At 38.9% G+C, this 27,624-nt stretch overlaps 1 protein-coding gene across 1 annotated transcript in view; it reads left to right on the forward strand.

Moving 5' to 3' along the window:
* Positions 1-1,244: 1,244 nt before the first annotated feature.
* Positions 1,245-27,624, forward strand: part of COL1A2 (collagen type I alpha 2 chain) — a 46,933-nt gene continuing 20,553 nt past the window's right edge. Inside the window, exons 1-29 of the mRNA XM_032785371.2 lie at positions 1,245-1,261; positions 1,933-1,968; positions 3,798-3,881; positions 5,513-5,569; positions 9,174-9,218; positions 9,325-9,378; positions 9,690-9,743; positions 10,125-10,178; positions 10,784-10,837; positions 11,083-11,136; positions 12,879-12,923; positions 13,211-13,264; positions 13,381-13,425; positions 15,644-15,697; positions 17,885-17,983; positions 18,082-18,126; positions 18,229-18,327; positions 18,913-18,966; positions 19,065-19,172; positions 20,124-20,177; positions 20,323-20,421; positions 21,810-21,863; positions 22,114-22,212; positions 23,019-23,072; positions 23,792-23,845; positions 23,986-24,039; positions 24,525-24,578; positions 25,497-25,541; positions 26,888-26,986. Coding sequence (XP_032641262.2) covers positions 5,567-5,569; positions 9,174-9,218; positions 9,325-9,378; positions 9,690-9,743; positions 10,125-10,178; positions 10,784-10,837; positions 11,083-11,136; positions 12,879-12,923; positions 13,211-13,264; positions 13,381-13,425; positions 15,644-15,697; positions 17,885-17,983; positions 18,082-18,126; positions 18,229-18,327; positions 18,913-18,966; positions 19,065-19,172; positions 20,124-20,177; positions 20,323-20,421; positions 21,810-21,863; positions 22,114-22,212; positions 23,019-23,072; positions 23,792-23,845; positions 23,986-24,039; positions 24,525-24,578; positions 25,497-25,541; positions 26,888-26,986 — 1,587 coding nt within the window. The 5' untranslated portion in view covers positions 1,245-1,261; positions 1,933-1,968; positions 3,798-3,881; positions 5,513-5,566. The remainder of the gene's footprint in view (positions 1,262-1,932; positions 1,969-3,797; positions 3,882-5,512; positions 5,570-9,173; positions 9,219-9,324; positions 9,379-9,689; positions 9,744-10,124; positions 10,179-10,783; positions 10,838-11,082; positions 11,137-12,878; positions 12,924-13,210; positions 13,265-13,380; positions 13,426-15,643; positions 15,698-17,884; positions 17,984-18,081; positions 18,127-18,228; positions 18,328-18,912; positions 18,967-19,064; positions 19,173-20,123; positions 20,178-20,322; positions 20,422-21,809; positions 21,864-22,113; positions 22,213-23,018; positions 23,073-23,791; positions 23,846-23,985; positions 24,040-24,524; positions 24,579-25,496; positions 25,542-26,887; positions 26,987-27,624) is intronic.

Here is a 27,624-nt window from a genome sequence, read left to right on the forward strand (position 1 = left end):
TTATTTATCATTTAATGGCTAATCTAATTACTTTCTTATACAATGTATCTGTAGTCATTGTGCTTAGAATTCTCATATCAGAAATACTGGTGAGTTGAAGTAGGCCCCTCCCACAAACTTCATAAAAAAGAGCTTGGAGCCATTCACAAGAAAATGGAAAATTATTCCTTTCAATCAAGATCTTTGCATGCATCAGTGTTGCTGGATTTGTCCCTCTATCTGTCTCTATGTCTCTCTCTCACACATACAGACTTGCTCTCCTCTCGTTCTCCTCCTCTTTCCCCCCGCCCCCCATCTCTAGGCCCAATCATTATTTTGATGGGAGATTTTCCTGAGAAAGGGCTGCAGGATCAGGTCCACATAGTACATCCAAGTCTTACAATATAAAATGTAGCTCTGTATTTAATTTCCTTATTCAATCTGTTTCTCCACATAAAATCTCAATAATTGCTACTGTAAACTAACATTTTAATAATGTTAGTTAAATGTTGGGGTATTTTAAAAGCATTGAAATGTAAGCTTTTTAAAGTTATTGTAACCTACAATCTATTTTTTCTTCTTTTTCCTCCCTTTTCCAGCAAATGAGGTCAGTATAATTTCATTCAATATACAGTATTCACCCTTAACTAACTAGCTAGGCACCATTTTTCTTCAGAATTGGCATTCACTTACCTTAATTCCCAAGATGATCGTGGAAAAGCTAGCAATCATTAAGTGCTATAGGGACTATCTAGAAATGTGCCCACCCCAATTTCCAAATGGGCAGGGCTTTTTTAAGAGACTGCCTTCATAGGTGAAAATAATATAAAGAGGAAATAACATAGAGGTGACATTTGGATATTATACATGGCCCTTGGGTTGGAGATTATTATACTTTAAAGCTTAAGTATCTCTATAAACGTCATTTCATCAAAAGGATTATGAATGAATTCAGGTGTGCTTTTATTTATACCTTGTTTGCATGCTGTGGTAAATATAAACTAGCCAATTTTATACGTAGGTTTTTAACAGGTAGCTGTATGTAGTAATAATCTAACAAAATGTGTAGTATATACATAATTCCTCCTAGATTTTAGAGCAATTTCACAAATGTAGTCATTTATATAGATACAGACTGTTTTTTACAAAATATAAAACTTGATTTAAGAGGCTGAATCTCTGTGTTTGTATATTATAGTAATTTAATAGGATTTAGGATGGAACTGTTATTAATTTCAGTTTTGTTATAATTCATTTCTTTTAGGCAACTGCAGGGCGGAGGGTAAGCATTGTTATTATTATTTATTAATGATTGTTTAAGTATTTTGATAACATGAAATATTCACAGGCAAACTAACATTTTGAAACATAGGTTGAAAGGAAACATATTTAAGCCGTTTTTCAGACACTTGACCAATTTAGCACTTAAATTATTAGACAATAAAAAGAAGAAAACAGCTGTTGGGCTATATTTGCACCAGTGTAAACATAAATTCTGGATTTACACTGTTTTACCTGACAGCAGAATTGTGCACACAGAGAACTAAGTTATATTTAGGAAAGCATTCTTGAGAACATTTCAAAAAGCAATTGATGACAGATACACATTGTACACAACAGTGATGCCTATAAGGACAGAGAAAATACATGTTGTTTTTAGAAATAAATAACATGTTAGTGCTAATTATTCAGTGTGGAGTAAAACAAAAATCAGCTTTACATGGATGTGTTTCCACAGCCTAGTGTTATAGTCTACTCCTTCTTCTCAAAAAGTTATAGTTACTTTGATAGATATAACTGATCTCTTCCCTACAAGTGACATATATTATATAGTAGTTTTGTCACACTTTCACAAATTGATTATTTTAAGCAATACGATTGGTTTATATGCATTCATGTCTCTTGCTGGAGGACTGCACAGCAAATTACATTGTTTTCTTTCTCTGCCTGCAGGGTCCCAGAGGAGACAAAGGGCCACCAGGAGAAAGGGTAAGGAACCACAGTTGTTCAACTATTTTTGTTATAATAATTGTCTTTGGAGGAACAATAGAAATGAACCAAGCACATTAAAGCACATGTAATGAAATAAATTCACTTCTGAGAGTTTTGTGTACACACTTTTATGAAAAGGTATACTACATGACAGAACAAATTCTGCCCTGGGTGACACTTGTGCAGCTTGGCTAAGTTGTGCCCAGGTGTGAGTTCGGAACTTGGCCTAGTACCTTTGGTCAATAGTCTGAAGAATAATTTCCAACTGTACACAGTGGCGGCAGGTAACATGAAAGTGGAGAAGAAAAGCTGACATGGAATGGTGCAGACTCAGAGCTGGTTCAAGGCATTAGATAAAGATAAAACTATGTAAAACACTAAGCAGAATAGACAAAGCCTGCCCTAAGAAGTTTCACTTATTGTAAGTCAAATATACATGGCTTGAAAAAACTTATGTAGGCAGATATATATTCTGCTGGTCTACTGAGAAGGAGGTGTTAGTAGATTTTGTTTATGTAACTGTAAATGAAGATAGTTACATATCTAATTACAACTTTCACATACTCCTATTATTTACATTCATTTTGTTTTTCTGGTTTGCCTTTGTGTCACACAGAAGTTTTTTTGGGAGGCATTTTTTTATCTTCACAAGGTGCAGTAGTGATGGCTGTGATTTTGCATCATTTTATATCATGGAAATGCCATGATATGGTGCATATTTTGTGTAACGATCACTTACAAGCTTTGAAGCCCACAGTGTAAACCATCAAGAAGAATACGTATAGTTGGGGATGTATATTTGCTTTACACTATTTTTTTCTACCTAAATCCATTTAAGAATTATTTTCCCTGTTGTAACAATATAGAGAGAGAGAGTGTGTGTGTGTGTACACAGTGGTCCCAGTCTTGCTCCAGCTGAAGTCAATGGGAGTTTTACCACTGATTTCATTTGGAGAACGGTTTGGGCCCAAAATACAAAGTAATCTAAATGCTGTCCTCAGTCACACCTGTGACTGAAGGCACAGTGCGGCGAGGTTGCATGGGTGTAACTGAGGCTAGATTTGGCTCACAGTTTGGTTGTGTATATGCAGTTTCAAGCAATTATAGCAAATGAAGAGTGTCATCAATTGCGGTAGAGGGACAGAACCGAAAAATCTTTTTCGCACTCTATTTTGCTTCTGTTATCAGATTTGTAACTATATTGGGCCAGATCCACAGCTCAATGTAAATCGGCCTCTTTGCATTGAGTGTAATGAAGCTATGCTGATTTACACCAGTTGAAGTTCTGCCCAGCGAGCCTCCGCTGACTTCCCCCCAATTTTCAGGGGCAATTTTGTATACCCAGTCATTTGTGTCCACAGTTGTTGCATGCCCAGTTATTTGTGTCTGCAAAAGACTTAATTTGTGACATTTGGGCACAAGTGATTATACCAGTGTCTGCTGCCCATACTCACTTTGAATATCCCATTGGTGCTACTTAGTGTGAATAAGGATGACAGAATCTGGCCTTGTGTGTACAAATTGTGGGTACAAAATTTGACAGTACTTCAAAATTGTACACCCCAATTTAGCAGCCACTTTTGAGAGCATGGGTCTAATAAAATCTCAAAAGAGCCTCAGTGCTCTAAAACATAGGAAATGTACTGTTAGGGTAAAATATGGCAATGGAAGTTCAGACTTTTTAGAAGTTAACAGTCAGCTGAAGTTGCATATATGGGAATGTTGGAGAGTATGTCCTAGCTTCTTTCTTACTTATGATTTCACAAGTTCAGAGTCTTCTTCAACTACTCCTAACATTCACTTCATTTTCATCTTTTTGACTCTAGGGTCTACCAGGTGTACCCGGCATAGATGGTGAAGATGGTCCACCAGGGCCACCAGGCCCCCCTGGTCCTCCAGGTCTTGGCGGAGTAAGACATCCAAATTTTCATTACTGAAACTGATCATCCATGCATTGTAGCATCTGATGATTAAATATACATATATCAGAAAATAAAGGCATTTCACTTTAGAATAGGATAAAACATTCTGTTGGGCTTGGAATGGGATGAGATTCTTCATTCCATTTCATTGAAATGTTCTTCAAGAGGTATATTTCCCATGATGAATTTGGGACCCATATAAATGTCAGTAGGGTGCTTAGCACATGCATGAAGGGGAGAATTAACTCCTTGATTCCCTAATGCTATTTTTTTTTCTTGTCTGAACATCTCAGATCTGTGCACCCATAACATATTTTTGTTATTCAGGAATTAACTGAATGAAATCCATACTGATTAAGCACATGGGCAAACAAGACAGCACTTTTTGCTGTCACCTTCAGGTGAGGGGACGTTAGTATTGAAACCAAGTGTAGAAATAATATAAAATATATAAAATATAAATAAAATAAAAATCTAGTAAAAGTACTGTTATAGTGAAACAACATGGCTATGGAAGTTCAGACTATGCTAACTTTTTAGAAGTTAACAGTCAGTGTTGAAGTTGCATATACGGAAATGTTGGAGAGTATGTCCTAGCTTCTTTCTTTCTTACTAGTAAATAAACTACATCTTCCTTCCCTCTGAATTTTTCAATATGAACAATATTAGTGTCTCAGAGCTTAAATGGATCGTGTCACCTCTAGCCTTCTTGCAGAAACAATGTGTGCTTCACTTGTTCTCAAAAGGCCTTGATATGCCTCTTTTAACCCTTTGAGTGCCCTACATTAGCGTCATGAGAGGCATAAGGTCTTAGAGATGACGTGTTAATGGGCACGCACTGTAAATCCCTGGGGCACCAGGGAGATTAACTCACTTTCATCTTCACTGGGAAAAGAAATGAGGTTTGTTGTTTGTTGTTTTTTCCCTTTTAGCAGACATTAAACTGAAATAAAAAGATTAAGTTAAAATAATAGGAATTTAAAAGGAACCCAAAGCATGAAAGGAATATTTTCTATTTCATCTTGGTTTAAGAGTTGGACAGAGCATTTTCTCTCTAAAGATTTCAGTAAGGAAAACCTCTCCATCTATAAAAATCTGCAAAGCTCATGAAAGTGAATAAAGTCCACTATAGTTTTCTTGAGAATGTAGGCACTTCAGATATTCTGAAAAGCTGCAGACCCCTAGCTCACTTGAAGGCTCAAAGGGGTGGAACATTAAGTGCAGCTGGTTGGTGCAATGATAAATGTACATAGTATCTCAAATTGAGACTTGTCCAAAATGATTTAGGTGATATAAGAATATTTACCTCTTCCAAATGGGCATAAGTTTTATGTTCTGAATTTTCAACTCCCGTTATCAGTCTCTCTCAGCTACCGTTGAACAAATGTTGCTGAGAGAGTTGTGTGAAATGGCATAATTATTACTAAGGAAAATTTAATTTCTTGAATCAACACAAATGCACTCAATAAATGTTGATAGATTTTAAGGAAATTAAACTATTATCCAGCAAATATAACAAAAATCAGATAATCTGAGCATATCAAATAGATCTAAACGCCTGATAGTATTAATGAAGTTCTTATGTGTAATATGAATTTCAAACATTTTCTCTCCTACAGAACTTCGCTGCTCAGTATGATCCATCTAAAGCAGCTGATTACGGCCAAGGACCCATGGTAGGCGAACATTCTCCTTCATTCGACAACTTACATAGATATGTTTATTAAATATTTCATTTGGATCCTTACTACATATCTTACATGTATCATAACTGACAACATAGTTCAAAATGTATGTGATGATCATATCAGAGTCTGAGTCAATGTAAAGATTTTGCTGCTCTTTTGATGTAGGGCAATTGAAAGTGTTTGCAGTACGTTCTTAGATCTAGACTCTCTGCTGGTGTATCTCACTGTAGTTCCTTTGACATCAGTGGAGCTATGCTGATATAGACCAGCTGACGATCCGACCCTTATTTTGTCAGGGAAGCTCATGTTCTAATCTTAGGTAATTTCGTTTTATTCACTATCCCTTTCCTCATAATGAGACATAAGAAAATTGTGTTTTGGGAATGAAGAAAGTTGACAATGAAATAAATCTCAGTCATGCCAAGATGGACCTGGTAAGAGCTACCTCAGCTAATTCATCTCAGCACCATTGATATGATGAACTTGTGGAAGCAAGTTCTGCCCCATGACTGTACAACTCCGTTGACTTCATTGGGGTTGCTCGAGTTTAATAAGGGCATAATTTGGTCCCTGGATTCTGGGAGTCATTTACTCCCAATGCTTATCACATCTAAGACTAAATAGGCAAAACAGACAGACATATAAAATATGTCTCCCAGTACAGAGTGATTTGAGTAAAGATCAAATTGTTTTTGATAAACATATAGGCAAAGCCCATTCTGAGGGAGAGCCTTTTCTACTTACTGCTGCTAAATCTGTAGAAAGGAACAATTTAGAAGTATGTTTGCTTCTCCATTTGGATCATGTTGTGTGTGTATGAGGATAGCAGAATATGGGCTAAATTCTGCCTTCAGTTACATCTGTGCAACCCTATTGTAGTAAGAGGTGTAAATTAAGGTAGAATTTGTCGCTTGTCTCCAGGAACAGTGACTACACACAATATCAGTGTTGCCAGTGTGCCTAAAATGTAATCAGTGAGTTAAATTCTGCCCTATTTTACAGCTTTGCAACCCCCTATTCAAGTTACGAGTGGATGTATGGTTGTAATTCAGTGTAGAATTTGTCCCCAGCATGTTCAGCTAAACTGTTTAGTACTGGGGCTGATCAATTAGTGTTTCCATTCCTGAAAACAGCTTAGATATGAAACTTTCATAAAAAGATGTTGGCACACCTGCGTGTCATAGCATTAGTCACACTCATTCCCTCCATAACCAATATGTATCACTTGTTCATATATATATATATGTACTCTGTTAATAGATCATAAAAATGTGTCTATACTTTGGCAGTGTATAGAGAAACAAATAGCAGGGTGTCTCGTAATGCTTCAGTGACAACTCTGGGGAGGGATAAAACAATTTACAACTGAGCAGCTAGATGGAGGCTGTCTTTGTCCCTGGGAGGAAGTGAGAAAATGTAGATGAGGATTCATTCACCTGTGACTGTCACTGCTACAAAGTGCTAACTAAAGAATTTTCCACCAAAAGTGAACAAATAGAGTTAATCACCCCCCTACCAGCAACACCAATGGTGCTACATGCAGAAAGATGAGCCTGTGCCCGATTGTTATTTAATACTTTTTTCTTCTGTTCCAGCCCTAAATAAAAATGTAGTGCAGTGAAAATCAATCTGCATTCAGAGTTTTCCTTATCTTCAGTGGAAGTGTTGAGTGCAGAAGCACTGAAAGATTGGGCAGAATGGAATTTATACATATTCAAAATGAATCTGAGCCATGCCCATGTTTACTGTACTCCTACCTCCCCCACATACCAATAATGTGTATTACCAATCCTGTGAGAGTAAATAACTCTGGTCTCCATGAAAAAGTTAAGATTAGGATATTATTGTGAGGTAACGATGGATAAATGATTCATTTTTAATGGAAACTGCTATTCTACAGGTACTGCATGAGTAAATTCTGTTAGCATGAATGGGAATAATGCACCCATATGGCAAGAAGAATGGACTCCTTAATCATATCCAAAACTTGTGTGATTTCATAGTGAGAAATCTCTTAGATCTTGAATTTTAGCAAAATCTGTTTGTAGGAAATATTTTATTCTTTATTTCTAAATGACAGAGAAAAATCATAGGGAAGAAACTGGAGGTGGAATTCACCTTCATGCAGAGATCCAGTGCAAGGCCTATGTATCACTCCAGTCCTACTTAGACCCTATTTGAGGGTTTAAGTGAGACAAGTAGTCCGCAGGCCTTGTGCAGGCAGTCCACATAGCAGGAATTTTACTCCAAATTATTACATATTTTGGTAACCATATCATGTATTGTAAAATACGGTTTGTGCAGTCTCACCGCCTGCTAAGATTTCTCTCGATCCTATAGGGAAATGCCCTTCTTTCAATAGCCATATGTTCCCTTCATTCGTTTTAATGAGGACTGTTCACATTTTTAAGAGACCCTAATGTTACATAATCTTAATGCACTGAAAAACTGTTATATATTCTTTCACCCTGCTCTCAGAATATGTAAAAATGTTCCCAAATATGTATTTTAGATTATTATAATCTGTTAATACTTAATTATTTCAGTTATGACATAAAGCACTCTCGATCCCATAAAATATGAATTTGTATGATGGAAGTTTAGATAGATGAGTTTGAGGTGGCTTATTTGTTTGTTTCTGTGTTTGCTCTGTACTATATAAAACAATTGTTAACAGATTGTGTGCTAGTCTATTAACAATCCTCTTTAAGGACATAATTTGGGTTCATAATATCCGTTTAGCAGAATAAACTAGTAACACTTTATGGATTGCCTTATGAAGTTCAAAAAATGCAAAGTGGAGAATTTAAATGAAAATAATTTCTCTATATCTGGCAAAATATTACATATGCAATGTATACACAGAGTCACTTTCCAAAGTAGTACACTGACAGGGATTTTGCAGCATATAGTAATAGTAGCATATGTAATCATTCATTATCTAGATTTTTTTTCTCTTCTTGCCCTGCCATGATACTAGTTTTCATTTTTCAGTATCTCTTCCTTTCCTTTGAAGAGCCACTGACAAGGTCAAGAGACCCTAAAATGTAACATTCTCTAACAATGGCTTTTTTGTTGTTTGTTTTATGCCTGTGGGGATGTGCAAGTTGTGACATCATCCTTTCACACTGCCTGTTGGCTCAGAAGAATAGTGCAGGCAAGCCAAGAGGAGGAATGACTGTGTACAAGGGCACTTGTATCATATCCTCACCTACAAGCCAAAAAGAAAGTAGGAAGTCTAATGACTTGTCAGCATTGGCAGTGTGCCTTTAATAGTTTCATTATATCCCATATATACTGGGATGAGTTGGTGGTAAGCTAGTAGGCAAAGCAGAGTCAGGGAACTCCTAGGTTCTGTTCCCAGCTCTGCCTTTGACTGGCTGTATGCTTGAGACAGATCACTTTAACCTCCAGTGCTTCAACTATTGCACAATGGCAGCTATAATCCCTTCCTACCCCTCGGGAATGTTGTCAGACTTAATGAATTAATGTTTGTAACATATTTTGTTCTCCTCAAATGAAAGATGCTAGATAATGGCCAAGTATTATTATTATTATTATGCTAATAGGTTTTTATATGTTTTTTTTCTAGGGTATAATGGGACCCAGAGGCCCACCTGGAACAAGTGGACCCCCTGTAAGTGTATTCAGATTGCAGTCATTGGAGTGGGGAGGAGTATATGCATCTAGAATATGAATAGTTTATTCTATAAGATGATATTAAGAAAACTTATTTCTTCTAGGGTGCTCAAGGTTTCCAAGGACCTGCTGGTGAGCCTGGTGAACCTGGTCAAACAGTAAGTAGATTTTTCTCCCCCTTACTGTTAATTTGAAGTGGATCTGAACTCTGAATTTTTTGTTTATGTGCATGTCCAGGGGTATTTGAATTTGTTGTTTCTGTTTGCTCCTGTCACAGAGATAGGCCTGAGCAGTGGGGCTCAGACTTCCACAAGTCTAAAGTCAACTGGCTTCCACAAAACTTGGGATGGAAGGACTCAGAACCAGGGTCCCATGTCAGGCCCTCTCTAATTCAAACTGAACATCAAAGCAACTGAACAGTCTCACTTCAATTGTCCAACTTTACATAATCCTTGTGCTTTTTTTATAGGGTCCCCTTGGTCCCCGTGGTCCATCTGGTCTTCCTGGAAAGTCTGGTGAAGATGTAAGTAGTTACTAAACACCATTCATCTTCATTAGAGTCAGAGGTTCCTGATTAAAATCTGTAAATTAAACTAATCTTATTTAAATGGCACCCCTAGGTGTTCTGGTGACAATTACTCGAAAGTGTAAAACACACACCAAAAAATAAACCACAACTCCCCAAACCATTGATTTTATAGAAATCACATTACATTTTGCAAACATAATGTAAAAAAGACAAATGTTGAATCTTTCCATATGTGACTTCAAGCCTCAAAAATACAGGAAAAGTGAAATTAAAGCAAATGTAGCATCCATGTATTTAAGATAACCTCCAATGATTTTTAAAAAGTGGTTCCTTTCCTTAGTTATACAACTAGTTTTCTTTTCTGTCACTTTTTAGGGTCACCCTGGAAAACCTGGAAGACCTGGTGAGAGGGGCGTTCCTGGTACTCAGGTGAGACATCACCTATCATATATTAAACAGAATAATTGTCTCGTAGTTGATAAAACCTGGGGACATGTACAAAAAGGAATATATTAGCAGACTAGTAATACTGGCCTGAATGGACTACTCTGCTATTCTGCTGCCATTCCATATCCTAAGGGATTTTTCTGTATGTATATTCTTATGTACGGAGCTAGAGAGTCTGTGTATCAGAAACATTTAGGGGCTCGTATTAATTTTTTTTTTGGTGGGGAGAGGGAATTGCACAAAAAGAGGAGAATTGATCCTTTACTAGACTACACTAGTATGGAACATATTTGATGTCCTAACAACAGCTATGATCTACACCCTATGCATCCCACAGAAGAACTTGGCAATTGGCTGCTTATTGTTAATTTTGCTTAGTAGTTAAGAGCCTGACCCTATGAAGGATGGAAATTGACAATGCTGAGTATTTCACAGGTTCAGGCTCCCAGCCTATAGCTAAAAGCTTTTTCCTAATTTAGTAATCTGGTCAATACATGAGTATATTTTGGGAAAGTTATCATTTTTCTCTTTAGCTATAATTGCTAATGTGAGAGAAAGTCCTTCACTCTCCCTCTGTTTACTTTAAGGGTGCTCGTGGTTTCCCTGGAACTCCTGGTCTGCCCGGCTTTAAAGGAATTAGGGTGAGCATATTTCTTTCATAGATTAGTGTATGTGAGAGACATTGTAAATATATGGACTAGCAAAATGAGTCTTATTAAACCCTTGAGTGTGTCCATGATATAACAAAATGGAAGAAAAAAGAACCATATGATTAGCATTGAGGGATAGTGGAAAGATCGACCTTCCACATGTGAATGACAATTTGTAGGCATGAATAAAGATTTGCAACAAGATACATTTTAACAATGATTTTTATCCAATATAGGGACACAACGGTCTGGATGGTCAAAGGGGGCAAGCTGGTGCTCCAGGTGTCAAGGTAAAAACTAAATCAGAATAATGGCTTTTAAAACATAGGGCACTTACAACTTCTTCCAGCAAAATACACATGCTATTATCTCCAATTCCTCTCCTATATCGTCACCTAAACATTTCTCAGGATGAAATAATTCCAACATCAGTTGATCCATGTAACAGAAACACATGCCATTTCTTAACAAGAGACATCATGCCTGGGGCCTTGAGCTGTTACTCATGAGTGTAGTTCTACTGAGTAAGAGCTGCAAGACTGGACCCCTAATGATTAGCTTTCCAGCATGATTTAAAAAAATCATGATTCTCCCGCCCCTACACCCTAAGTCCCACACAAGAACTTGGCAATTGGTTGCTGTAAGTCCATTACAATGAAAATCTCTCCCCTTCCTGAAAAATGGTGTTGCTTAGCCAGGTATTGTGGTGCTGCCTTCTGTTAGAACATTGACGGTTAGTGATTGTTGTTTAATTTAGATTGAGTTGGTCTTTCTGAGCTTTTTTCTTCACAGTGCCACACTTCAGCAACAGATTTAAAGAGCAGCCTTGCAAAACTGAATTTAAACATGGCAGAGAAATGCAGAATCACATAGACATTTTTAACAATTTATTAGGTTCCCCATCTAGTCATTCTTTCTTTCCTTCAGTCTTTTCCTTCCTTTTCATTTCAGTCCTTCATAGCAATGTTGATAGAAACAACCAGTTGGGAGGTGGGATGCTTCTGCTTATTTCATACTAGAGTTTGGATTTTGACAGTTTTTAAATGAGCAACCCACAAATTTCACACAATTCCTTTTGTCACTTTTTTCTGGGGGCTTGGTAATAAATGCTGTTGATTATAGTACAGAAATCTCATCTCTCTGTGCAGCATGCTATCTGATTGCTGACTTCTTTAATGGCAAGCTAATAGACAATCAAAATTTCTGTTAAATACTTGTAGGGGAAAATCAGACAAAGTGAAATGAATGAGAGAACAATTATTAACACATAATGTCTGGAAACAGATTAAGCCAAATTCATTAATGGTGTAACTGTGCTGATTACAGGGAAGTTACACTAGGGTTAAATCTGGACTTTTCACTTCTTTGCAGGACCCATGATTCAGGGAGAACAGATATTTTCTCAGGGACTAATTTACATGAATCCATGACATATAGAGTGCAAATTATACCACTGATTCATAAGGCTAAATGAGCCACTATTTAGGGAATTTTAGCTCTGCTACATTATACCTATTTATACCTGTTTATTGTCACAAACCAAATACATCATATGGTATCACTGCATACAAATATATGTTACACTGTCAACCAGCAAAATTTATTTGTTCTCAAATTACATTGGAACAGTTCTTGCAAAACTATATTGTAGCTTCATAATACTTCTAAAGAACAAAATATTAGCACTCTAGCACAGTGATTTATTCACCTATGGGACAGCATCCAGGGCAACATCTAGTGGTCAAAGGACAGAAAAAGGTGTGTTTAGTTGGATGACTCCCATACATATCTCTGATCACTTGCCTCAAGATACAAGGCAGTGGGGGAATGGTTTACTTCTGGCCATTAGATGGAGTGGGCTGACTCAGTGTTTGGTATCTTGTCCTAAGGCAAAAAAAAGGGAGGAGGAGGGTGATTCCCACTGAGATCAGTAAGAGTAAGATCAGGCCCTTACAATCTCTGTAGGGCCATTGAACAGTCCATTAGAAATGTAATTTAGGCCTAACTGATGAACAATTTTTATTGTTAACAGGGTGAACCTGGTGCCCATGGTGAAAATGGTAGCCCAGGACAAGCTGTGAGTATTTGCTGTTGTTCATAATGTAGAAAATTACTAAATCTGTAAGATTTTTCTCTTCTAATGCTTGCCAATCACTGTGGTCAATTTTGTTAAAGTCAGTCATCCTAATATAACAGTGCATGTTTAACTGGAATGACATTCTTTGCCTGACCAGAATTAAAATCTGAAACCTATTCCTCTGAAGGATGTTAATACAGTGATGGAGGCAAAACTGAAGTCATGTCTTGCTCAGTGAATGTTTTGCCACACATGTACAAAATAACTAATTAAATGTATTCTTCCAGGGTGCTCGTGGCCTCCCCGGTGAAAGAGGAAGAATAGGTTCTCCTGGACCCACTGTAAGTGACTTCATATCTGTATATTTTACTTACCATAAGTCATATTTACTGTGCCTTTTCAGTAGGTATTCTTTAATCCTGTGTCAGAAGTTAATTCTCATATTTTTCTCCTGTAGGGTGCTCGTGGAAGTGATGGCAGCGCTGGCCCCACCGGTCCTGCTGTAAGTTACAACTTTGGTCATTTGGGGCAGAGGGTGGTGTTATTTTAGGTCTTGTAACCATTTGAATTATGCAGAATTTTCCAGTGTTCAATGAGATTATCTGTGTGGCCTTTTCTGTTTGATTGTCTGTTAACCAGCAGGGAGTCAGTAAAATATGAAGTATAATGTCATTTTCAGTCACCACTTGCTGAGATTCTCAGACATTAACATTGGCAGAACATACCTGACATCTGAAAGGATCAAATTGTACTCTCATTTACTCACTTATATACCAAATGGGCTAGGCAGCTGGGATTTTATTTTACTTTTCAAGGGCAAAATCAGACCATTTTAATTGTTTCCAAGGCAATTTTCTCACACTGAAACAAATTCAGATGAGTTACTACTGATGTAAAATCCTAAGTAGCGGCTGACTTAAGTGAAATCACTCTGGATTTACACTGATGTGCGATCCAAATCAGACCTCTGTGTGTGCAGAATTACTAAATTTGGCATACCAAATTTAAATGTGTAGGTGATTTAATGTCTGATCCTCCTTGAGACTTACTTTAAAAAAAACTCAAGTGCTTTTCCACTTCCAGTCTCCATGCCTCTCAGAATTAAAAACATTCCAAACGTCAAGATGATGGAAGTTCAGCAAATAACTACTTTTCATGCATATTACTTCTGATATGGATTTTTAGCATTCATTTGTTGCATATGTATCATACAGGGTGTTTTTAAATGTTAGCAGATACAACCATTGTGGTTATTACCTCTGGGTTAAAAATCATAGAAAAGTGGGATCACGGTGGTTCCTTCAGTTATATAGTACATTGGATAGAAATAATCTACCAAATTCTCCTCTGTTACACTGAGAAACCCCATTGACTTCATTTGGATCTATGGAGGTAGTTGCTGTTGCTGAATTACCCCAGTGTACTTGAGAAAAGGTCTTAGCCCCATAGAAACAGAATGAGATGATGACAGTACCAATGATCGGTGAATCATAGTTATGCTTTCCCTTAATAATTTAAGAAAAAATAACACTTTTTTGTGTCATTAAGAAGAGCAAAATAAAATGAAGGCTATAAATCCACCAAAACAAAGAGATTTAGTGCTATCCCTAACTCATCTTGTTGTGTCTAGGTTCTGTATGCCAGAATATTTGTCCCATAATAATTCCAAGCATTAAGTCTCACAGCAGCACCTAGATATGACAGGGCCCGTGGAACGGCAGGTTAATGCTGAAAATATCTGTGCTTTTTCCATTTTTAAAAACAGAGCCACTTGAGTTGAATAAAGATGTTTATGTTAATATCATCATGAGAGTCTACATCACAAATATAATACAATTTGCCACCCCTAGGCCACACCCTAGTTCTGTATTGTACTTAGTGAGTAATGAATGAAACAGTTGAATGGCTAAAGTGCTGCATAACTGTTTAAGTATGGCAACCAACAGTGACTAGTGCTTACTGTGGATTGACACAGTTACAGAGCATAAGTTGTCTCCTATTCATCAGAATGGAAGTGAAGTTGCCTTTTGTCTCATCCACCCACAAATCCTGGTTTCCTTTTGGAGGTAATCATGGTAACTATTGTACAATCCATTCACATCTTAGGGTCAAATCCTGCCCTCTGCTTCCCTATGGCCAGATCCATCACCTACTGAAGCCAGTGGAAGGACTCACATTGACTTCAGTGGGAGTTGCTTCAGGCACTAGAGTGCAAGATAATGCAAAGAGTTGAGGGAACCTTTCCCTCTCCCATGCAAGCAGCTGGCCAGTTGCCCTACACAACACACATGCCTAATGCGGTGGAGTGTACGGTTGATAAGCATCAGCAGCAAGGAGTAGCTGGTGCACTGCTCCTGGCCAGAATAACATGTTTTCTCTTTGTTTGTTGTGGTAGTTTGCTGTGAGGCATCTTGCCTGGCACTAGCAGACGGCTGCCTCTGCCCGTGCTGTACTTGCCTGCCCTGGTCATGTGTTTTGGTTCTAGGACAGGAGTCTTCCCTCATTTACAAAGTCTTAACCCACAATGCAAATATTACTCAGCATCAATCCTAGTTCTAATTGCTTATAGAAAGCTGAACTTGTCACTTCTGAGATTCAGAAGATGCATGGATAAGTAATTTATCAGATACATTTGTATTTTGCCATATATTTATTTCAACAACTAAGGTGCCTGTGTTTTCAGTAATCTCTCTAAACACTTTGTCTCTTTCATTTTGTAGGGCCCCATTGGTGCTGCTGGTCCTCCAGGTTTTCCAGGTGCTCCTGGTGCCAAGGTATGAATATCATCTTTTAGAGGAAGGTGAAATGTGCCATCTAATTCTTATGCACAGCAAAATGTGCACTCACATCTGACACTGCAGTTCTTTCAAACCAAACATTATTTACAGATCAGAATGAGGAAAAACACTTACAGTCTTTTGGAAATAATATTACATATATACATAAGTAACACTATTTTGAAATATGGCAGCTTTTCCACACAGCTAGACTATTTTAATTTATTTTTTCCTAAGTAATCACAGGGAATGTTTGCCCCAAATGATCATAGGCAACATGTGCCCAAAAGGATTACATAAAAGATGTTGATTGCATACAGGGTTGTAAAGTCCAGCTGTGGGCTCTTTGGTACAAATCTGTTCCATATTCAGCGCTCAAACTGACTGCTGCTGCATTGGCATTGATGTAAACTGAACTTCTCGGAGCAGAATGAATGCAGAATAATCAATAGAAGAAATGCCAGTAAGAGACTCATACTCTGGACCTGAGAGCAGGATTTCCTCTATAGTTAATGATAGATTAGATGAAATCTGAATCTAAGAAATGAACAGATAAAGGCACTTATGGAGATATAGAGCCTGGTTCATCACTACTTAACATCTTGTGCAGTTATGTATACCTGTGACAAGTGGAGGTGAAACATGCCAAATCAGCATGGTAGTATTTTACACTCACTTGTCACAGGTATCAAAAACTACACAAGGTGCAGGTTGGTGGAGAATCAGGCTCCTTATTTCCTGAGTTCCAGAAATTACTATGAAGAATCTACAATTAAAAATAATTATAGCTTCACTTTAACCCTCAAGTAAATAACTTGTCCCCATTGCAGATTATAGATTAGATAATCCATTTGCTGTAGGTCAGATCTTGGAGTTCTTATTGAGTTAAAACTCCCATTAAATAAAATAGGATTTTTTGGTGGAGAAAGAATGGCAGGATTTAGGCCAGCGAGTCAAGTTATGTCCCATTTGGGAGCTGTATTGACAACTTGCCAAGAGACCAAGGGCTACACTGATTTTGAATAAGCTAGAGTAGTTTGCTGGTGCTACCCTCCTCCTTAATACAGATATGCTTCTCACGAAGATTACATGTCCCAACAGACAAATCTATCTTAATTCATATTTAGATCAGAATGATGGAGAATTGTTTGCTGGGATCCTTAGTCTTTACAAACTGAAACTCTGTACCGAAGATGAGGACGCAGGCATTCTTGATAGAAGGCAATAGCTTTAGAAACCAAATAAAACCTTACCCAGAGTGTATCCAGTAACAGCAGAGAGTCTGTGCAATCAGTTTATGAATACATAAGTAATCAGAACAATTATGAGTCTGAGGGCTGAGTTAGCCTCTAATTCTGATGTACCGTTGAAAAAAGAGAAAAAGGTAAGATCCCATAAAAAGGTGTAATTGATACCCTGCCAGTAGCTTATTATAAGTTCAGATGCAAAAAATTAAATTGGACATCCCTCGCCTGGAAGCTCTTTGAGACTGATTCACGGTTGCCCTGCACCTTCTGTCATTATTTGTAACAGTGCAGACCAGTTCCATAATTGACTTGCTGTGTGATCTTGGATAATAACATATGGTCTGATTTTTCAGGGGTGCTGGGGACCCACAGCTCCCATGAAAGCCACTGACTTCCATGGGAACTACATAGGCTTCCAAGGCTCAGTGCCTCTGAAAACAGGTAAAAAGGCTATGTCTACACCATGACCTAGGGATGTGATTCCCTGGATCGTGTACATATACTTACGTTAGTTCTTGTTGAGCTAGCACAAGTATAAATAGCAGTGTAGCTGCTGTAGCATGGGTAGAGGCAATGGAGACACAGCTGAGCAGTGCCAAGTGCACATCCACCCACCTAACACCAGTGTGTATGTATTTGGCACGGCTCAGCCATGCTTCTACTGCCACTACTCGCGCTACCATGGCTACAGTGCTAGTTATACTCACACTAGCTTTCATCGAGTACATGTACACGACTTGGGGAATCACACCGCAGCTCATAGTGTAGACATAGCCTCAGTTTCTTCATATCTCACACAGCAATAACAAATGCTGACATTTATTATTAACCTCAGGTTGCAGTGGTATTACTAGTGTATGCTGAAAGACACCATGCCGTGGTATGTCTACTGCACTGTTCTTGTAAATGAAAGGTCTGATACCATTTTCTCAAACAGGGTGATGTTGGAGCTGCTGGTGCTGTCGGTCCCAGTGGTCCTGCTGGTCCAAGAGGTGAGCCCGGACTTCCTGGTGCTTCTGGCCCCATTGGCCCTGCAGTAAGTTAGCTTCAATCTTGCTATCCGCAAATGTGAATTCTTGGAGCTCAGGGGAGTAAGCAGAAGATTATATTAACCAATACCTTTTGTCTTATTAGGGCAACCCTGGTGCTAATGGCCTTGCTGGTGCTAAAGGCGCAGCTGTAAGTATCTCTAAATTCAAGCTGAGTTGCTTCAGAAAGCATGTTTCAATTACAGTGACAAAGAAGATAATGAGATTATGTTCTTTCTCTTTTGCTTAACAGGGTCTTCCTGGTGTTGCTGGTGCTCCTGGTTTGCCTGGTCCTCGTGGTATTCCTGGACCTGCTGGCCCAGCTGGTGCAGCTGGCCCTAGAGGACTTGCTGTAAGTGGCATAGTCTATAGTATATCTCTATTTTATAATGGCCAAAGTCTCCATACTTGTAAAACCTGCTGGATAGATTTTATCTTTAATGACAAACATTTTAGTTTTTCTTTCCAAGGCATTTCAGGTCACTTCCATGTCTTTCCACCTCTTGGCTTGTTGTGACTTAAGAATTCATATTTGCACATCCTTACGGTGTGCTGACCGTGAAGCTCAGGAGTTCTTTTACACTAATGCTATCCAGAGTTGTGTAAGGCAGTAAGATGCAACAACAGTCTTAGTGCCAGGCCCTTGGCTGGTATAATGCCAACTGAGCAGCAGGCCCTGAATGCTTTAGGTCAATTGATGTTATTTTAAATGATCTTTTAACATATTGTTTTCTATGAATTGTTCCATGTCTGTTAAACAAAAAAAATCCATCAGACACATACCAGGAATGGCCCCTGATTGTCTATCAAAATAGAATGATGCAGGATACCCCCACTGGATTATTGAATAGTTCTTTGCTGCATAGAAAGCTTGCACAGGTGGAAGATAGTATTTTTTTAGGGTGTTTAATTCTGTGACCTCTTTGCTTGACTCTAGGGTGAGCCTGGCGTTTCTGGATCCAAGGGAGAAACTGGTAACAAGGGTGAACCTGTGAGTATGGTAGCACATGAAACATGTTTCAGTGAATGAATTTTACTGTAGCCTGTCACATAAGATTCTGATCTTTTTCTCTGTTCACATTAAAACAGGGTGCTGCTGGTCCACCGGGTCCCGCTGGTCCAAATGGTGAGGAAGGCAAGAGAGGCTCTACTGGTGAAGCTGGTGCTACCGGCCCCCCTGGTCCAGCAGGTCTAAGAGTAGGTTCTCCTTGCACATTTCAGCCATAAGCAAAAAAGAAGGGAAATGACACAGCAAAGCTAGAATGACAAATACAAATAAAGAAATGAAGAGTCATTAATGCTGCTATCTGTACTATTCCGGCTAAGCCTAGCCCCCTTGGAATGTGCTCATTGAACAGATATTGTATACAGTGATCTGAGCCATTTTCGCATAGTACATATTAATGCTGCAGATTATGCTTGTCCTCAAAGTATATGTTGATGGTTGGTTTCAATTATTGTTCGTTAAATATTTATTGTTTTTTAGAGCCCCACAAATGCACTTAGCCCTTTAAAAACACATTAATACACATAAATGTAATCGAAAGCAAGAGACTCGATCCTGCCAGGCTGGGAGTATCTCTGACAAGCTGCTGATGGCACCTCCAGCTGGAGGGGAGAAAGACCAGCTTCCTGCGGGAGGCGCTCAGCCCCTCCTAGGATCAGGTGCTCACCCGGAGAGGAAAGAAAAGGAAATGCTAATCCCATATGTGTTTCAGATGGCGATCAGTGATTGGCTATAGAAAGAAAGGCCTCAATATTGCAATCTGAGCTGCATGGGCAGTTCCTTGTACTATATGGAACGTCCCAAGAGTCAGTAAGGCTCTGCGTAGGAGCAAGGGCCCACCTGCATGGATCAGATTAGAAAATCATGGCCAAAGTCTGGTCCCAGATCCAGAGTTGAATTTTACCAAGCTCTGAGGGTGCTCACACCAAAAGTCCTGGTTCAACCCATTAGAGCTCTGGGAAAACACAAAGTCTGGATCTCTCTCGGGATCCAGATTTCCCCACAATTGAGGGTGCTCAGATCCAGATTCATCTGAGATATCAGCAGTTTTGGTTTGTATTCTGAGCTTTAGCAAACTCTGCCTTAGCAAGTGACTTAATCTCTTTTCCATTCTTAATCTGTTTTGTGTTTGTTATTCGTAGGGCGTTCCTGGGTCTCGTGGTCTCCCTGGATCTGATGGCAGAGCTGGTGTTATGGTGAGTTTTTGTACAATTTACTTCTAGTCAAGTAGTGTAATGCAGGATTTCTTTAGTTATATATTTGGATGATACTTGTGGCTAATTATCTCTGCCTTTGTTTAATTTTTTTTAAAATTTTTTTAAATTTTTTTTTTTTTGGTAGGGACCTGCTGGAAGCCGCGGTGCTCCTGGTCCCGCTGGTGCGAGGGGTCCTAGCGGTGATTCTGGTCGCCCTGGTGAGCCTGGCCTCCTCGGTCCAAGAGTAAGTCTGAACTCAGTAGCATTGCTGGAGAATTGCAAAAAGGGAAATGACTTTCATTTTGTGGGATAAAACTATTAAAAAATTAGAGAAGATTTTTGTCCATTATCACAGAGGATAACTGGCAAATTTCCATCAGCCTGTCATTATACAGATCTCTTGGTATTATGAGTGCTTTCTTCAACAAAATGATTAAACGACATCAAAACATTTAATGAAATTAATTAATTATTATATAGTGCTATCTTGGTAGCAACTAAGGGCCCAATCATGGACCAGGACTCCATTGTGCTAGGCACTGTACAAACACAGAACAAAGAGATGCTCCCTGTCCCAAAGGTGATTCCACTGATTATGTCATGGAATCAAGAATCCGTGACTTCCAGAGACCTCAGTGACATTTTCTGCTTCAGCTCCTGGGGCCCTGGGACTGGAGCGGGCAGCCAGCATGGCCCGGCAGGGTTCCAGCAATGGGTGACAGCCTCCTCAGAGTCCCCAACAACCTTCTCAGGGGGCCTTCCTCAGGGTTCCAGTGACAGACGATAGCCTCATATGTGTGGGAGGGAGGGAAGAGAGGGAACCCTGCAGTTCTCAGCCTCCGCGGTGGCAGGAGACACTATGGAGCTGCAGCAGCAAAAGTCATAGACAGGTCACGGCTTCCGTGAATTTTTGTTTATTGCCAATGACTTGTACTATATATGACTTATACTAAAAATAACCATGACAAAATCTTAGCCTTAGTTATTACTTATACAATGTGGTAATTATGATCATAGTTCAAATTTGTGTCTGTTACAGTTTTCTCTAAGCCACATTGGCCTTTGTTGTTAGTCATATTAACTGAAAGAACAGTCAATCTTGTCCATAAATTCACGAGTTGATAGATTATCTAGGTTATCTATACTGCTCCCATTAAAGTCAGTTGCAAAACTCCCATTGAGTTCAGTGGTGCAGGATCTGGCCCTAGTCTGTCACTGCCTTTATGGCATTGGTTTTATTCTCTCTAATTCACCATCTGTAAAATTTGTCTCCGTCAGCTTTCTAATGAATGTATAAACCATTAGTCCCCAATTCTGCAAACACTTATGCACATACTTACCTTTAAATTTGTGAATGTTTGCAGGATTAGGGCCTAAATGAGTTTAACCAAGTGGCACATGTATTATAAAATACACTATATGAAATTAAAATGACTGTTTTCAATCTGTGTGGGAATATATTACTGAGTTCTGCTTTAATGTGTTTTTGGTGCAAACAATAGGAAATAAAGACTTACCGTATTTACTGCAACTTATTTAGATAGTATATAGAAAAAGCTGGCGAGGAGGAGTTGGTTGTTTGTTTTTAATGATCTGAATGAATTTCATGACAATAAAACCTTTCTGTTTTAGGGTCTTCCAGGTCAACCTGGTAACCCAGGCCCTGCTGGCAAGGAAGGTCCCGTTGTAAGTATTCTTTTCTTTACATTACATTTTCCAAATATATATTAAAACTATTGTCACTGAAAGGAGAAAACATGTACTGAGAGTGACTGTATATTCAGATATGCTCTCCAATTTTTAAAAGTAAACCATATACACTCGATGTTTGCTGTTTCCCCAAAAGGGTAACTCTTTTCCTTACATCACTGAAAGAAATTGAACCATGGGCCCATGATTAAAAAATAGGTATTCAAAAGTATGATTGATTTTTTAGGGTTTCCCTGGTGCTGATGGTAGAGTTGGCCCAACTGGTCCAGCTGGTGCAAGAGGCGAGCCTGGTAACATTGGATTCCCTGGACCAAAAGGTCCCAATGTAAGTACAATAGAACAGAGTGAGCCTAATTATTAAGATAACTCTCTACCAAGAAGTATAGTTAAGCACTTGAATCTGCTTGGATGCCATTTGCATTGTTATTTATTGAGTATAGTGTACTTAATGCTATCAGGACAGTTTTGTCTCTCTAGTAACTTGTGCAGTAACCCAAAATAGAAACGAGATTTTTTCAACAAACCAGTAGAAAATGTTTAAGGCTATTATCAGAATAAGTGCATATTACAATATATGTTCATTTTAGTGCTGCTCTCTATATTTAATTGTTCTACAAACGTTGGTCCCCTGCACGCATTTCAGCTATAGAGGAACTGTAGGTCTGGCCGTTCAAAAGCTTTCTGGATATGCCTGAACCTATACGGTCTGATCTAAAGCCCATTGAAGCCAGCAGAAATACTCCGTTGACTTTAGTGAGTTTTGGATCAATCTTATAGGTGTGATAGGTAATTTTTACACTCAAGCCCCTGGATTTATGGTGTTGCCTAGTAAAAGCCACCATGTACAGCATCTCAGAGGGCAGAACTGAGCCCTGCCAATATAGATGAATGGGGATTTGAAAAAAGGGACAAGGTAATTATTTCTATTGTATAGATGTTTTCGCCTGCCTCTTCAACTATCCAGTGTAAAGGTTTGAAAATATAAGGATAAAGGAACATGATGATAATAGATATTGTGGCATGGAAAATAACAATCTTTGATTGGCACTTTAACTGTTTCCAAAATGATGACTTGTTTAATTTGTTTGTGTTTCTCCCTCCCTTGTCCCCCCCACCCCTCATTTACTGTAGGGTGAACCTGGCAAACCTGGTGACAAAGGCAATGTTGGTGTTGCTGGCCCACGGGTATGTGTATATTTTATCTAGTAATATATAGATAGGAGGTAGGAGAGCAATAACATACATTCATGGCCCCCACAAAGAGAAGATAGGATTAGTTTGTGCAAGTGAACCAAAGAATAACTGATGAAATAGGAGAACACTCTGTAAACATGTGTCTAACCATCTATCAGTACACTGGACTAATGTTAAACGTGAATTACTCTGCTTGGTTTGCCCCATACATTAGATCTCTTCCTATGTAAATCGATTCTGAAAAGGAAAGCTTATTCATTTCCAATTTATCCCTCAAATTCTGTTTTCTTCATATTATTTATGAGATTTACTAAATCTCCAGGGGAAGGGATTGCTTATCATCTACATCCTGCCATCAAGAACTCTTTTTTCTTTTTCTGTGGCTGATGGATCAAATTCATTCATATAACTTCACTGAAGGAAGTTTCAACCAGGGATGAATTTGACCCCATGACTTCTAGTTAATTCTAGAACCATAGCCATCCCACAATACAATTGTGAGCACTTCTGCTATTTTCTTACAATGCAGCTATTAAACACAAATAGATAGAGATCTCAGCAGGATAAAGACTCTTATTAACTAGACCAGTTGCAGGTACAAAATAAGCTGTTGTGGCCCTATACTTTCAGAACAAGTGTGTAATTCAGAAAGACAGAAAAGCTTGGATATATAAATGAGTCATCAAATCTTTCTCCAATACTGTGTTTAGGGTGCTCCTGGTCCTGATGGCAACAATGGTCCTCAAGGTCCCCCTGGCATTGCTGTAAGTAACAGTTTCTACATCATAAACCTAGTTGCATAATGTTCTTGGTTTAATGTTAAACTACAGGACTTCCAATATGAAAAACCTTCTCTTGATTTTCAAGGTCCTAGTTAAGCATTTTTCTTTTTAATTCCTTCTAGGGCAATCCTGGTGCAAAAGGTGAACAAGGTCCAGCTGGCCCCCCTGGCTTCCAAGTAAGTAAATATTCACTTGCCAGATATTATCCCATATATTTTATCATTCATAATAGCAAACACTATAGTTGATATTTAACTGTCCTGTTTTCTGTAAGCTGACCTTTGCCCATTCAGAACTTCCTGGGTAGATCTCTCTAGCCAGCTGAAATCTCAGATGTTTAGACTTCTTCAGTGTAATTGTGTCAAAGCACTCAATGGATGAATGAATGTCAAAAATTTTTGGGCCTAGATGTCCGTTTTTACTGCCGTGCAATGGGACTACACAATTGTTCTTATAACTTAGGACCAGATCAAAGGCCCATTGAAATCATCTGGAGTCTTTCAGTCAGGCCCTGAAAGCAAAACATGTCCCTTGTTCTTTCATGTTCTAAACTTGGTCTCTTACTGCTGCTTTGCTGTAAGATGTGTTGGCTCTTCTGTAACAGTCTGAAATGCATTCAGTATGTCAGATATAACTTTATTCATATGTGTATTTCTTTTAGGGTCTCCCAGGCCCCTCAGGTCCTGCTGGTGAAGCTGGTAAACCAGGTGACAGAGTGAGTAATGCAAGCAGTAGTTTGCAAGTAGTGACAGTTAGAATATCAGGTTGGAAGGGATCTCAGAAGGTCATCTAGTCCAACCCCCTGCTCAAAGCAGGACCAATCCCCAGACAGATTTTTGACCCAAATCCCTAAATGGCCACCTCAAGGACTGAACTCACACTCCTGGATTTAGCAGGCCAATGCTCAAACCACTGAGCTCTCCCTACCCCGGTTGATGTGCTGTGATTAAACTCATACATAAGGTGAAGAAAAACTAAGTCTAGTTTAGATCCTCCATTTACCAAAATGGAAAGTGTTCCATAATGTATGCAAAGTTTCTGTCTAATTCGTTATTAAAGGCAGCAAAAAATCAAGATGTTCACTTAGAAATTGAGAGTATTTCTTATTTTAGAGTTCTAGTATGAACAAAGCCAAACCCTGATATGACTTTTCAAGCCTGATCTGACTTACACTAGTATTCCAGGTTGAATCTTTAAAAATAGACTGACAATAAATGGAAATTATTTGACATAAAATTTCCATTCCAAAACTTCAGTGTCTGCTATTCCTCCAGCATTATTTTAGTTTATACCAGTTTAATTCCATTAAAATCTACTGAATTACATGGGCATAAAATTGGGGTAACTCAGTGGTGAAGCAGGCCTCCAGAGCGTGCATAAGATTGAAAGCTAGACCTGCCAGTGCCATGGGATACTGTCTGGCTGCATGTTTGGGGAGAAAAGGGTCTCTGTGCCCTTTTATCCTCCCTCACCTTTGTGCACTGAAGACCAGGTTGTGATGTGCCATATTTGTCATATGTTATTGCACTCAAAAGTATTTCTAACTAGTATTTAAAAAACAAATGTAAGACCACAACAATCATGACAAGCTTGCTTTAGAAATCAGCTTAACCCATGTTTCTCTTTTGTCTAGGGTATTCCAGGTGAATTTGGCCTTCCTGGTCCTGCTGGCCCAAGAGTAAGTTACTCTTCATGGTACATTTTCAAACTCTGTCTTGAAAAAGCTTTATTTATGTACATTTCTAATAAGACTTGACAAGCTCAGGAGGAATGAGAATTCTCAGCCTCAGTGCATGCGCTGGGCCTCCTAATCCTCCCATGTAGTGGGAAAATAATGGGAATGGCCTGCTGCTCCCTCCCATGTCATGTTTGACCTCTGCATATGCATAGAAGGCCTGGTCCGAAGCACAGTGAAAACAGTCAGTTTCTTTGTGCTATGGATCAAGTATGTTGTGCACTAAACTACTAGCCATGACCCCAACACACCTACTCACTTCCAAACCTACCTTACCTCCAACCCTAGCATGATAGTGTAAAGAGATGCTGCAGAAGCTTCTCTGCATTGCACAAAGTAATGCAGAATCCCCCTGCTTGTGCTCAGAAGTAGACAAAACACTATACTTCTGCTGTGGTGGGCATAGAAGGCTGGACATTGTTTCTTTAAAACACATGTTTAACTAGTTGCTTTTCAAAATATGACCATATGGCTACTAGCTGAAGCAGAGAATTCATGGCAGTATTGTTCTCCTGCCTTGCAGGAAACGCTCTGATTAGGAGACATAACTTACATTTTATTTATGTTGTCCCTAAACTGCTTATCAGTAAACTATCCGGTTGGCTTCAAAACATTTAGAAGCTGGGAGATGCCTTTTTTCCTTTTAAAAACTGTATACATAAACACTTAATCTTCTTAGGGGTGATAATGAGCTTTACTGAGTTAAAACAGACAATAAAGATGCTTGTTTGGTAGTTACAATGGCCCTAATCCTGTGAGCTGCTCCATATGGGTGGACCCACATTAGAATCCTAATCCTGCCCCCAAATTGGCCTGTGGTGCATCAGTTCACAATTGTGCACATGGATATTGTTAAGAGAAGTTGTGTGCACCCTGTCCAGAGGCAGAATTTGGTGCTTAGAAAATATTTGTATTTTAACTGGCAATCTCTCTCAATTTAAAAGCTTTTGGGGTTTTATATTGATAGGTATGTGTCAAAAACTATGGACCAGATCCTCTAATGCCTAGTGAAGTCATTTATACCTGTACAAAGTGGGTGTAAAACTGCCGTTCTGATTTGTTTGCATTTTGCACCCAGTTTGCACAGGTGTAAGTGACTGCAGAAGGTGCAAGGTCTTGGCAAACCAGGCCCTTCGAAAGGGTACATGGAATATATTTTACACGATATGAATGCCAATGTAATTTTTTTAGTTTGCACAACTCACATCAAATAAAGTTTGGTGCAATCAGCCAATCATTTAATGGCTCTGGTTTATAAAGGACAACTCAAACCAACCTGTCTCTTTCAGGGTGAACGTGGTGCTCCAGGTGAAAGCGGTGCTGTTGGTCCTGTAGGTTCCATAGGAAGCCGTGGTGCAACTGGCCCACCAGGCCCTGATGGTAACAAGGTATGACTTTGCAAACTGCTACTGCTATGACTACTGAAACCTTGATGACAGAGTGCATAACTCCACTTGATGCTGATGACAATTACCTACCTATATCCTTGAGACAGTGGGCCAGATCCTCAGGTGGTGTCAAATGGCAAAGCTCCATTGAGACCTACTGTGTACTAGTTTGTTATGCACTGAACATTTTCCCTTCACAAAGGATAGGAATGGGATTCCAGCTAAGAATCGCTGATACAATTTATGTTAGCTAAGTGTTCCATTCGCCTCTTTTGAACTGGATTTATACTGTGCCTGACTCTTTGTGCCAAACTTTCAGTAATGCAAACATTAGCACTTACATTTCTATATCTTAATTACTGATATCCGTGGAAATGTGTGAGCCCAATGATTTGCTGACACAAAACTGCCCCCACAAAAACAAAAGCCTGAGTGAAGCCCGAGTGAATCTGATGCTTAAGTTTCACTTGACCCACAGATCAAATTGCAAAAGCTGGAAGCAAGAGCATCATTTAGTCACTGAGGATCACAGCTAAAGTCACAGAGAAACAAGGAAAGCCAGGCATTGTCTTATCTTTGCAAAGTCTCATCAGTAAAGTTGAGTTTGGAATCCAGGCTCCATTCTGTCAAGACTTCCA

The sequence above is a fragment of the Chelonoidis abingdonii genome, chromosome 2 (genome assembly GCF_003597395.2).
Source record: "Chelonoidis abingdonii isolate Lonesome George chromosome 2, CheloAbing_2.0, whole genome shotgun sequence".
NCBI lineage: Eukaryota > Metazoa > Chordata > Testudines > Testudinidae > Chelonoidis > Chelonoidis abingdonii.